Source organism: Rhynchophorus ferrugineus, unplaced genomic scaffold (genome assembly GCF_030347505.1).
Source record: "Rhynchophorus ferrugineus isolate W39M unplaced genomic scaffold, kcgeb_rfMv2 rfM9, whole genome shotgun sequence".
Lineage (NCBI taxonomy): Eukaryota > Metazoa > Arthropoda > Insecta > Coleoptera > Curculionidae > Rhynchophorus > Rhynchophorus ferrugineus.
In genome coordinates this window covers 16,846,971-16,861,114 of record NW_027472588.1, presented here as the reverse complement: position 1 = coordinate 16,861,114, position 14,144 = coordinate 16,846,971, and the positions used below count along the sequence as shown (strand labels likewise).

The following is a 14,144-nucleotide window of genomic DNA, read 5'->3' as shown; positions in this document are numbered from 1 at the left end:
ATGAAAAATGCGGTAATTGTCAAAATTGTTCTTTTTTCATTCTATAATAATTTGCTGCACTCCACAATGGGTAAGTTGACATTATTCAATATTTATTAACATAATTGCCATTAGGATACGCTCGTTACTGAATCAACGCAAAATTGGCAGCATCGGAATAATTTTCCGAACTCCTTATGCAGTTTTACTATATTAATATATATATTTTTTATTTTCAGGTACGGGAGAATCAAAGCAACGTCGTGTTCTACGCACGTCTTGGTACACGTTATCATTTCCTTAGTAGTAAGCCATTGTCGATTTTGATACGTTCTGTTATATCGCCCGTTGCTTTTTTTACATTAATTCAATTAAAACGGCTTCAGCGCTGGCTCCTGACAATTAGTGGTATGTGGCTAGTTTTTCGGTAGCTATCAGTTTCCATTGCCAAAGTGGCTTTAGGTAGTTCGTTGTTTTAGTTTGGGCTAGATTCAATCTTTAATTAAGAAACTTCAATCTTAATCAGAGCCAGCATATCCCAGCATCTCGTTCAGTAAAGTGAGGTGAGTTTATCTGTCAATTTCTAATATATCAATTTTTAATGTTGTGTTACTTTTGTTCAGGACATTTCGTGTGGGCAACTTGAGTGCTAATAAAGTGTGATCCAACGCTCGAGAGATCGAGAATCCTGTCGAGCCAGATGTCTTGACATCTTTGATGACATTTTCGGACGTCTTTCATGGAATATTTGTTTTGTGGAATAGTGTTCAAGTAAGTCCCCAAATGGTACTGGCTTGGAATGAACTTATTCGGGACCACAGCTGGATTACAGCTAACTTCCAGATGTCTCAAGGTAGTTTTCTTGTTTTTACGTTATTAGTAAAATATTGGCAAGTTGTAATTTACCAGATCAAACGGATAAGATTTCTGGATTTTGCCTCTTGAATTTAAAAATTTTCGATCATATTGGATAATGTTAATTTTATGATGATAATTTATATAACAACTTTCAGTGGTTTAATGACATCTTATAATATATTTTTTCTTGTTTTAGGTAAGTCAGCGGTATATTAATTTGGGTCATTTGAACGCGTTTCCTACGTATAAGTTAGTAATTAATGTGACTAAATGTGAATGAAGTGGGCGACCGAAGGAGGACAAAAACACAGGTAAAATAAATTCAATAATTGCTATTTTTCATTTATGATATATTATGCAAAATATTGAAATCAGTTTTAGGAAAAGGTAAACCATATGAACAATGGTTAAATTTATATTAATAATTCCGTAATAGACAAGGGCAAAACTTATTCATAATTAAAAAGTATAACCTTTAATGGTCGTTCAGCTAAGTGAGACAAATCGTTGATCAGTTATTTAGTTAATGTTTCACTAGAAGGTGTGCCTAGTCTTTATAGTTTTGTATGAAGTTGATTTATATACCTTTAGTTTTATTATTTATACTTTTACTATGAGGCACTGCTTCTTTGATGATGTTGGTAGAGCCAATTTTGTTGTAATTTGGAACTTTTAAAAGGTAAATATTTGAGGTAGTTTTATAGAGATTTTTATTTATATTTATTTTGCTTCAGAAATAATATGGCGTTTTAGCAGCAGCATAGAGCGGACAGGGGCTTATGGGATCTTCTGCTTTAATTTCCTTCGCCATAATATATGTCATATTGCTGTTGTACTACTGTCTGAATCATGTAATGATGATGAATGAATGATTTACTCACTTGATCACAGCCTCAGCAACAATCCGGATCATATTTTTTTTTATATCATCCAGGCACTGAAGATACTAAAATTTATACTTCCTTCTGTTTTTATCAATGTAAGTATATTTTAAATAGATTGAGCTATTGTACATTTTAACCATTTAAAATGCCAGAAGTCTTCAGAGAGCGGTTTATGGAGTAATATTTTTAATATCCATTTTATCTACCGTTTGAAGCTTTTAAGAGGTAAATACTTGATGTAGTTTTATAGTCATTATATATATATTTCCCGAAAGATTTGTTTTATTAACTATATGTTACATTATATATGCTTAGTACAATATTAATTTACATTAATTTATTACTATAGTAAAACAAATTTTTTGGCAAAATAATTTTTTTATTCAACATAATTCCCTTCAAGGGTGATACACTGATTATAGCGACCCTCCAACGTTTCGATACCATTTTTATAGTACGATTTGTCTTTTGCTTCAAAATAACGAACATTCTTTTGAGATCTGAGAACAGGAAATAGTCCCTGGCGGCCAGATCTGGAGAATACGTTAGATGAGGAAGCAATTCGAAGCCCAATTCATCGATATTTGCTATCGTTTTCACTGACTTGTGACACGGTGCAATGTCTTGGTGAAACAGCACTTTTTCTTCAAATGCGGCCGTTTTTAGGCCATTTCATCCTTTAAACGGTCCAATAACGCTATATTAGAATCGTTGTTGATGGTCCTCCTGTTTCAAGGTAGTCATTGAAAATTATTCCATGCGCATCCCAAGATACAGACGCCATTACCTTGCCAGCCGACTATTGCGTTTTCGCACGCTTTCGAGCGGGTTCATCGTGTGCAGTCCACTCGGATGACTGTCGTTTGGACTTCGGAGTGAAATGATGGAGCCATGTTTTATCCATCGTCACATATCGACGCAAAAACTCGGGTTTATTACGCTTGATCATCTTCAAACACTGTTTCGAATCATCAACTCGTCGATGTTTTTGGTCAAAAGTAAGCTCGCGCGGGCCCCACTTTGGACAGAGCTTTCTCATACCCAAATATTCGTGAATGATATGATGTATAAGTGTTCAGTTAATATCTTTAGAGTGTATGCTATTTCATTCAGTTTCAATATACGGTCATTCAAAATTATTTTGTGGATTTTTTTGAATGTTTTCATCGGTAACAACCTCTTTTGGGCGTCCACTGCGTTCACCGTCTTCGGTGCTCATTTCACCACTTCTAAACTTAGCATACCAATCCTCGATGGTTGATTTTCCTGTGGCAGTGTCCGGAAACTCGGCATCAAGCCAAGTTTTTGCTTCAACTATATTTTTTCCGGTCAAAAAGCAATATTTTATCAACACGCGTAATTCCTTTTTATCCATTTTTTTCACAATAACAAAAGTTGCTTCGCTCAAAATGCTATAATTCACAAATTAATGATCCGACAGCTGTCAAATTTATACACGCATCTGTTGAGGGTTAGGGCTAACTAAAAAACATAAAACTAATAAAACTAATTTACTTAATTTAAAGTAAAGAATACATTTATACTCTAAAAAAAGTGGATTAATTTATAGCGCCCGAAAACCGAGAAGCAATTTTGGGACGTGAGATGTCTACGCGGGTTTTCACTGCCGTGTAAAGTGGAAAGTTTTGGATTTTTGGAAGAGTGCTAATTGTTCTGGATTTCCAGGTGTGAAAGTCATGACAATGTAGCGGATTGTAGCGTGAGATGTATCTCAAAATTACATCGAATTGGAAGGTAGTCCTACATTATAGCTATTCTGGGGGTTTCCGATCGGACGGTCTACTTGGGGTAAGGCCCGCGGTAATCTGTTTCACCTTCGCCGCCCTGACAACCGGCCTGTTGTCAGCCGAAATTGTTACGTGAGAGGTCGGAGTTTGAAGTACGAGAAATTCGTCGCCGGTTTTTTAATTATTGTTTTACTTGGGATTAAAAAAACCGATGAGGCAGAATATTATATTGACGAGAGCAGCAAAATCCCTCCGGATCTCCTCGATCTCTTGTTTCTTGCGGCATCTCTTGTCGTTGCTAGTGAGGCTAGCTAGTTGGCTAGTCTTTCTCCACCTTGATTTGCACAGACAGATGTTCGAGGAGCTAATGCAGCGATTTGTTGAGGTTTCGGTTCTTGACTCTTTGGCGGTGGTCATTCGAATTCAACTGTTACTCTATGGTCCAGCAGGTATTCAATTTTGAATATGTATGCTCGTCGCGGGGCACTATGATTTGGGTGAGTGGAATCATCTATTTACGGGGATGGATGGAATCCCTTTTCCCAGAGTGCTTCTCTTACTTGGTCGTTTGTTATTGAATCTAGTAGGCCTCTGATGACGTCCTTGATCTGACTTGACGCTGTTGTAAGGATGCGAAGGAGTGGAAAGGATACTTCCTCTCCTCCAGGATTTTGGTTTCCAATCTGTAGCCGTCAACGATTTTGGGTTAGAATACCACTCCCTCGGGTCTTCGTCTTGCCGAATTCAATTGTATTGTTTTTAAATATACGGATGAATTCCATATATTTTGTTTTCTCTCGGAGTACTATCGGCGGGATTCTTCCATCTTTTGTGGTTTTGGATTGGTCTGGGTTGGTGTATTAGTAGTTTTGTCAGTTGTTGTTTTTCAAGTCTTCTTCGCTACATGAGGAAACAGTAGAGTTTACCTCCCCTTTCCCCTTCTGTGGTGCCTGCAGGAAGTTTTGTGTTTTTTGGTCCATTTTGTCTTGTGTTTGTTTTTTTTTTCAACTTTCCTGATTTACTTTCTTAATAAGTCGTTTTCCCGTGTAAGCGGAGCGGCTCTTTATTTGCTGTATCAGTGGGCATAGCTCCGAGGCAACCTTGTTCATGCCTTGGACGGATTTTATCCTTTCGCCCTTCCGTACAAATTCATCAGTGAGTTGTTTGATTTGGACTTTTAGTGACTGTTGGATTGTTCTTGTCGTTGAATTTTCCATTTCGAAGAGGGTGATCTGTGATTTTAATAATTGTTCTCGTGTTAACGTGGCGTTTGGGGCTGGTTGTGCCATTGTGGTATTTTTCTTTGTTTTCGGTTTCCATATTAGATTGCGGTTCGGTCTTCTTAAAGAGGGGTATATTGGGGTATCGAGTCTTTCATGGTACCAACACTTTATTGGGATGGTGTGTTAAATATATAACTTGTCTCGATACAAGAGCCAGTATAGAAAAGAGGAAGAAAAGTTAGTAGAGGGCGCTGTGACTTGTATCGAGTAGGTATACATTACCAGGGATCAAAATAAAGATTCTCTTTTGTTCCAAGGCCATAAGTGGTGTATTCCGTCCCGTCCCGAATCATAAGTGATTGGTAAAATGGGGATCGTAGCTCTCGATACTTCTGTCAATTCGAGCGCTCGACCTCGACTAAAACACAATGTTTATTCTATATATAATTATATTTTTTTATATTCATACTTATCTATTTATGCATTTGTTTCATATATAGGTTTTAGTATTAGGTTTATATAGATTACAGATTTCTGTATTATATTTTAGTAAGTTTCTAAAGATTTCGTGAGAGGGCGCCACTCGGAATTTATACAGATTGGCAATGTAGTATAAATTTATCTAATGCTGGTATGATGTTAATCTGGTAGTATAGCATTTTTAGCAGAGATGGAAAATTATTTTTGTTAAATGTGTTATAGAAAATATGTAATATTTTTATTTACATACTAAATGATTTAGCAGAACGGAAGCAGTTAGTGTTATTAACAAACATTCTTTGGTTTATTAAATGATGGATATGTGTCTGTATGTTGACATTTGTTAGCCTTGGGAACTAATGAATGAAAACGACTTTCGACTGTTTAGTAAATGACCACATTTCACTATCGTCTGGTTTCAGTCGCAATTACTTCATTCGACTAATAATGTGCGCAATTTATATTTCTACATAAATATATGATTTTATGTTTTGCTTATAATATGCCGATAATAGGAAAAACTCAAATTTCAATATTATTTATTAATATAATAAATATATAAAGTAGAAGTAGTAAAAAGTACAAACTTTTTTTTGATAAATAATAAAGTGTATTGATTTTATTTCAGTAAATATTGGGGCTCTTTTTGATTGACTTTTTCAATTTTCTATGTCTGTCAATGTTTATTCAAGCTTATTTGAGTTAGTGGTATTAAGTTTTTAACCTTTTTTGACTGAACACTGATATCAGTAATTTGTTATTCCTTTTGCCACTTGCAATTCTATAACAATATGAGATAAAACTTTCTATTTGCGGTGTTTTTTTTCTAGAGTTAGAAAGGTGAATTTGTCATTTAATGACAAATGAAAATTGTTTATAAAGTTTATGGCTTTGCAGAATCAATTACAACATAATTCCCTGTAATAATTGAGATTATTAAATATACGGATGCTTGTGTGAGATTGTGGATATCACTGTGAGATATCAGTGGATGTTTCTATATAGTCCCGCCAGTTTATAAGCTCGATGGGACTAGCATGACGCCCGACAAAAGCTTATCGATTGTTTCGGCTCTGGAGCGTTTCAGGCACGTTTCAGGCAGGCACGGTCGCCCGCGACCTGAAATAACCTCGACTGGTGCTGCCCCCTGCCAGTGATGAACGCATCTGGGCCAAGCAGGCCTCTATTTAGGCCTCGCTAAATAAATAAGGTGAATGAAAACAGTATAGGGAGAGGAAAGACTATGTCGGACTTATGAGTATGGCGTCGGGCGAAAAAAGTGCGAAGAATTTGGGCGGCGTGTCTCCGACCCCCGCCGCCGATGGGGAATCGTCCGACAGCGATGGGGAGACCGAGCCGGCCAAGTCGTTCCATAGACGGTGGTCGACGAATCGCGAAATAAACAATTCGGTACGTTTTATGGTGTGTTCTTTCTGATCGTGGGGCCTCGTCCGCGAAGCCCGTGTTATTTGATGATGATGATGCTGTTGTTGTTACGTTGCTGCCCGTGAGGATGGCCGCATGCCGATTGTTGATTGTGTCTGTTCTTGTGACATGGATTACGAGTAGAATAAGTGCACTACGTTTGTTCGTTGTTGAGGTTTTTATACTACCGCCGTCATACGGCTTTTGTTCTGTAAAATTCCTTTTTGATGGATGGAGCTTTTTATTCGCATGTAATTGGACGCTTTTATTTATACCGTTTACCTTACCGATTATTGCAGCGATGTCGTTTCCATAGACTTTAATAAAGAGTTGTTTGTGTTTTGCGTTTTATTTGATATCTTATTTTTGTATGTAGTTGTAATTTCGACGCTGACAGTTATTTGCCTGTATCATATATACATTTGTTTTGTTGTAAAATATATAATTTTTATTTAAACCGTAACGTTGTATTTACTTTTTTTCATCTCATTACAGTGTAATGGTTAGTGTTTGTTCAAGCACGCCCCTAACCCGACAAGTTTATTCTCTTTTTTGTACATATCCGGATCCTCCCTTGTGTACCGTAAAAACATAACCTTAAAATGTCACCCGAGAAATAACCGTAACAAAGAGACACAAAACCTTGTTCTGTGTTTCAAACGTTTAAAATCAATGAATAACGAAATTTAGTTGATATACGTTATATCCAGTTCGGTTGCAATTTTCGACGTAACAGGTGTGTTCAATTAGAGCATAGAGCTGTAACAGGTGTTTGAAAACTTCATGAACGGAGCTTCTGCAGGGGAATTAATTTTATTCGCTGGTTATTGATTTTAAGCGTACCATTGTTGTGAGTTACACATTTTACATTATTTAAGGTGTTTAAAAATTCTATTGTATTTAAAAACTTAATTATCTTACAGTTATTGATAGTTAATACAATTCTTGTCAATTAATACATAATAATACAACCTGTACCCTTAAATGTTTATTTAATTTGTATTAATGCGCTACGTCATAAGCTTACTTCTGTAAAAACAGACGGATTTATACGCGTAAAAATGACTTTTTAATTATTTTTTGTTCAACTTATTTCAGTGTTCCAATCACTATAGTGATTTTCTAGAAGCCAAAATACAAAAATCATCTCCCATTATGTTTTGTTTAATTGTTTTATCAGTTTCAAGGTAGTCCACGAACAACCTTTAATATTTTATTGTTTTGATTTTGGGCCATGGTGATAGACGACCTTGTGGTGAAGTCTTATCCATAGTGGTGGAATGACGCATATGCAATGTACTTTTGTTTCAATGTTCGTCCCTACGCAGCTCGTCCGGCGTGTTTGAATATTACAAATTAAAATGTGGTCGAATTTCACTTTTATTTTTGACGAATATTTGGTGCATTACGATCTTATTGACAACTTTAAGCCCTTTAATATATCTGTATGTATTTTCATGCGATTTAAAAACATGCAGTTGGCCAACACTGATAACTTTTAAATTAACCTCAAAACGTCTCATCTGACCAAAAATCTCCTTCAAGGTAGGCATATACTTCTTCATTAGAGTTAAAAGGAACTGCCTTTTGATATCTCAGGACAATTATTGATTGATAGGAAGCAAGTATGTTGAATTGTTTAATATTTAATTCAGAATAAGAATTTTAGAAATTTTAATTTTTTTTAAAAAACGTCATTTTTTAAATCATGTATTGTATACTAGTTTTGTCAATTATATATCTAGGTATTTTGATACATTGTAGTATTTTCTTTAGATACATTAGAGATGTTTAGATAACGTTTATTATCTGGTGATTGTTCACAGTATAATATCACAGATAAACAAGTCTCTGTATTTTGCAGAACAATTCGAATGATGACAGTAATTAACAGTTACAAAATTATTAAATTTTTACTCAATAAAATCGGATTAAGGAATTTACAGAAATGCATATATTTATGTCGTTGATAAGTATATATTATAAATTCGTCGAGGATCGAGAAAATACCCAATGTCTATTAAAAAAAGATAAATGTTTATAGTTTTCAACTATATCAATTCACGTATTTTTCAACAAGCCTAGGATGCAAGCATAATTTTGTTTCCCATTAACTTCTGGGTTTCTAATTTCAGGGTTTTTTAATTAATTATCTGCATTTGTACCAAACAGTACAACACTTGAAGGTGATAAAATTGTGAATAAAGTATTATAATATTTAAGTTATAATTAAAATAATTTGGAATTATTTCAATAAATGTGAATACTTTAATAATAAAATCAGGAAATTTTTTCATTAATTCCAAATGACTTTCTCACAATTGAACAAAATAATACATAAATAATGAAATAAATAATATGATATTGAAATTTATTTTTAATTACTTAATATTGTTAATTCAAATTTCATTAAAACTAGTTTATTTTTATTAAGAAACCTATTTAGAATTGTATTTATTTTTTAAATCATTATTTATTAATTTTTATTTATTAATTAACTCTGCTTGAATTTAATTATTTCGATAAATAATTTTCTTCTGCGTGTTGTTAGTCTGATAAGTTAAATAAGTTAAAGAAATGAAAAGTCATTTTTAGAAATGAAAATGAAGTGACTGATTCATTACAAACAATTTCTTGCAGCTTCAACTGCATTTGAACAAATTTTACTATTAATCAATAGAAAGGGTACGTTTTCTCATTACTACTAAAAACAATTTTTTGGCTTTGTTTATTGACACATTATAAGTAGTATTAACAATAGTTCTTACAGTAATAATTTCATCATTGAGGATGTCGAGACATTCATTCGTCGGAGTCCGGTCATCGATGTCAATGAAAGGACTAGATGAATATCGTGATAGTGAACCGTTTTTTTAGCAGATAATGTAAGCGATGATTCATTGGTTCATACAATATTCTTTCAGTCATCAAGTGTCCAGGTTTTATGATTGTTGCACCATCTCTTTTGCAGCTTAGTGTTGGCTTCAATCGTAAAGAGTTTCGTAATTGCAATCGTTCCATAAATGTTAGATTAATGGAGTTTTCGTTGTAGTATTTAGACGAAACTATATTACATGAGTGAGTGTTGACTTCTGTGGTCATTTTTTCCGTGGTAGTTTCTACTTTTTAGCATTTATCTACTAAGTATTGCATAAAAACATGGACATTCCAAGGAGCAATGTTTGGTGAATATGCTGGGTGAACCAGAATTTTCTATTTACGCTTTTCTATGTCGGGTTTAATATTTCTTTAATATTTTACCAAGCGTTAATTACATCACATCACGTTTCCTCTTGTATAACAACCGTTCTTTTTTCCTTTATGGCATCAATTGAAATCGCCATTAATTTCCTATGACAGATTTGCTTCGTGTTCCATTTCCATATTTCCAAAAAAATTGCTTTTATATTTTTTTATGAGTATCTAAATTCATTTTAATATTCATTTGTTTTTATAAAACGAAAAAACGATAATGCAGAATATAATTAACTTTATAATTCCGAAATATTGTTCTGTTTTTGTATGTAATATCACAGCCGAGTTTCTATAGTTTTTTTTGTCGAACTGTGGGATTTGTAAGATATAAGAATTGTTGACTTGTTTACTTCCTCGACCTTCGAAGTTGCCCGAAAAGGAAAGTTTAGGAAAAGTAGTATTGAATTATTTTTCTCTCCTCTGTTTTCTTTCTTGTTTGGTGTTTTTTTCGTATTTATTAATTTCGTGTTTATACGTGGAAATTACTTGGTAACTTTCTGTTAAACAAGTAAAATGGAAATTATACAATACAAATATTGTCTTAGACGTTTGCATATATTTTGATCACCGATGTCTGTTTTGAAAATACGAATTATTAATGTAAATAACTGTTAAATATAAATCCGATACCCTTGATATTTCTCTATATAAAATAATGGTTTTCAGCTATCAATGTATGAACGCTCAAAATTGCTATTTATTTTTTTTTCTTGAAGAAATTTGCTACCGAAATTCATTAAAATATTACAGAAACTTTTGGTTATGCTACTCCGTCATATTCCAATTGGCAATTATTAAATTTTTTGCAATTTTTTTTTCAATATAATCCCTTTCAAGGGTGACACACTGATTATAGCGACCCTACAAATCGATACCATTTTTATAGTACAATTTGTCTTTTGCTTCAAAATAGGCCTTAGTTTCGGCGATCACCTTTTCATTCGACGAAAATTTCTTCCCAGCGAGCATTGTTTTGAGATGTGATAACAGGAAATAGTCGCTGGGGGGCAGAAGGAATTCGAAGCCCAATTCATGGATTTTTGTCATAGTTTTCACTGACTTGTGACACGGTGCATTATCTTGGTGAAGCGGAACTTTATTTTTCTTCAAATGCAGCCGTTTTTCGGCGATTTCGTCCTTCAAATGGTCCAATAACGCTATGTAATAGTCGCTGTTGATGGTCCTTCCTTTTTTAAGATAGCCGATGAAAATTATTCCATGCGCATCCCAAAATACAGATGCCATAACCTTGCCAGCTGACTATTGCGTTCTCCCACGCTTTGGGGCGGGTTCATCGTGTGCAGTCTACTCGGATAACTGTCGATTGGACTTTGGAGTGAAATGATGGAGCCATGTTTCATCCAGTCACATGTCACGGGTTTATTACGCTTGATCATTTTTAAACATTGCTCCGAATCATCAACTTGTCGTTATTTTTGGTCAAAAGTGAGCTTGCGCGTCACCCACTTTGCACAGAGCTTTCTCATACCCAAATATTCGTGAATGATATGATGTACACGTTCAGTTGACATCTTCAGAGTGTCTGCTATTTCATTCAGTTTCAATGTACGGTCATTCAAAATCATTTCGTGGATTTTTTAAATGTTGTCGTCGGTAACAACTTCTTTTGGGTGTCCACCACGTTCACCGTCTTTGGCGCTCATTTTTCTGGGGCAGTGACCGAAAACTCGGCATCAAGCCAAATTTTTGCTTCAACTGTATTATTTCCCTTCAATAAGCAATATTTTATCAACAATTCCTTTTTATCCTTTTTCACAATAAAAAAAGTTGCTTCCCTCAAAATGCTATAATTCACAAACTAATGATCCGACAGCTGTTAAATTTTATACACGCATTTTTTGAGGGTTAGGGCTAACTAAGAACAAATGGCGCATAACTAGTAGCGCCATCTATGTGTCAGGTACTTTTCAATTGACCTGTTATACAAATTTTTATTATACGAGAATCATAACTTTTTCTCATAAAGTTAATATAATATTATAATCGACAACACTAGTTCATTTCACAGAGACAGATACAGACATCCTGGGGTACGATTAGGATTGATGTATTTCTACCTACCGCGAATGATGAGAGGGTAGGGTTTTAATCAACGGATTTGTCTGTTGTAAAGTACCAAGGGCAATCCTCAAACTGAGCATATCCGTTTTCAGTTCTTCATGAATGGGAGTCCTGCCTGAATGTGTTCACGTTCCTTATGAACATGGAAGTATTGAGTAACGCATGGACTTTTTTTGATTGGAACACTTGGAGTAGTGCAAGTTGTCTATCAGGCACATGCTTGAACCTTGTGCTCGATAGAGTCAGAGTGACCGAAACAGCATTTTATACAGCGTTGTCATTTGTAAGATTGGGAGTTTGTCTTTTCTCCAGAGTATTAGAAATAGGATGCTCTACACACCATTGTCTTTGCGGATGGCTACTGGAACCTGTGGTCGAAATGGAGACCGAGGTATGTGGCTTTCTGGGGCTAGTAGACAGGGACTTTTTCAGTGTAAAGGTAGTACGCGCAGAGCTCGCTCTAACGATCGAACAGAATAGCTTGAGTTTTACTTGGGTTAATTTGTAGTCATCAGAATTTGTATCACACCATCGCCTAGTTGAGTTGGGTTTGGAGTCTGTTTTGCATTGCATCGGGATGATATCCGGTGGTAAAAAACGCAGTGTCAAAATTAATACAGGTGTACAAATTTAATAGAGCTGCGGCCAATAGAGAACCTTATGGGACTCCTCTGATACTAAGCTAGCCAGTAAACTTAGTTGTTTGGGCTTTAAAAATTAGACCGCCCTGCCAAACTTGGTCGAAATCTTTGGAGACCTCTAGAAAGACGGCACCAATCTTGCGAACTTTTCGAAGAGCCTGTTCGATCGTGGCTACGAAGCGAGTAGTTTGATGAAGGCTTGAATATTTAGCACGGAAACTCAATTGTTCGTCGAGAATTACATGGTTTGAATATGAAATTTAAAATATTGATAGTTGAGAACAATCAGGGAGTTTCAGAATTGAGAGCTGCAGACCTCTCGGCGAGACTAAACACTCTAGGAGATGATTTGATGTGAAATTTTTCCTTTTCAAGGAAGGAATAGTCTCAGTGCTGACGTCTAGCATCTGTCGTGGAGGGCATAGTGAAGGAATAGATCTTATTAGATCTTCGAACGTTTCAGCAAGGAGTTCGGCTTTTTCAGAATCGGTTAAGACGATATCCGTGTAGGCCTATAGAGGAGGGATATCGTTCAAAGTTTTCCTCTATAAAGCTTTTGGCAGTGCGCCAGAGCTCGTAAGGATCAGTGGAATTACCTAGATTTTGAAGACATGACTCCCATTTCATCTCATTCCAGACTTTCACCCTATCGTTTAATTCCCAGATCGCACATTGCGCCTCATGTTTATATTTTGTATTTGGTGTGGCACGAGCTCTTTTCGATAAACGGTTCTTATGCTTAATTAGCTCTTTTATTTCTCCTGGAAGGGTAAATTGTTGGGCTCCTGCACTACGCGTTTTGGCGGATTTTTCTGCACCTGAGCGGCTATTTGAATATCTACAATGAGCTTGATGTCTGCTTTATCTAGGTCGTCTGGAGAGCTGAGTTTTGGAATATGTCCTCTTTTGAGTAATTATATTTGATACAATCTACAGTCGGCAGTTTTTAGAGGTCTAGGAATAATTAAGGGTCAGGAAAAAGTCGTTAATTGAAAGTAGTATTAGTCTGTGGTCTGTATCAAAGTCGTGAAGAAATTGTAAGTCTAAAGGTTTGTTTACATTTTGTGCAATAAAAAATCAATAACAGTCAGCTGATGATCGGTATTTTAGGAATAACGAGTTGGTTCGCTTGGTATTCTATTAATACAAATTCCATCTCGCCTATTGCCATGGCGATACCGGTGGTATTTGTTCTTCTGATAACCCAGAATGGATGGTGAGCGTGGAAACATCCCCGACCGAATTTCGGCGATCTTCCTTGGAATAAAAATTTGAATTCTTCTTTAGCACGAGATATTCTTGGTTCGTTCTATTTAAGGTGTCGTGTATGTCGCGTCCATTCCCAGAGCTATAATCATTCCTTCTGTCCAATAATAATGTTTTAAATAAGCTGGAGGCCAGACAGCGGCAACAATTTGTGACCAAACACTGAACGATAATCTTCGACAGAGACCCAAAATGCCGCTATGCTTAGCTTTAGCTAAGTGGTATTTTGGAAAATAAATAACAGATTATCTCTCTGTCGCCCTGAGCAATGTAAGAGATTTTTTAATAACGTTACTCATTTAT

The 14,144-nt window shown here is 35.4% G+C and overlaps 1 protein-coding gene across 1 annotated transcript in view; it reads left to right on the top strand.

The window, feature by feature from the left end:
- Positions 1-6,279: 6,279 nt before the first annotated feature.
- Positions 6,280-14,144, top strand: part of LOC143202105 (diacylglycerol kinase eta) — a 436,917-nt gene continuing 429,052 nt past the window's right edge. Inside the window, exon 1 of the mRNA XM_076413382.1 lies at positions 6,280-6,582. Coding sequence (XP_076269497.1) covers positions 6,427-6,582 — 156 coding nt within the window. The 5' untranslated portion in view covers positions 6,280-6,426. The remainder of the gene's footprint in view (positions 6,583-14,144) is intronic.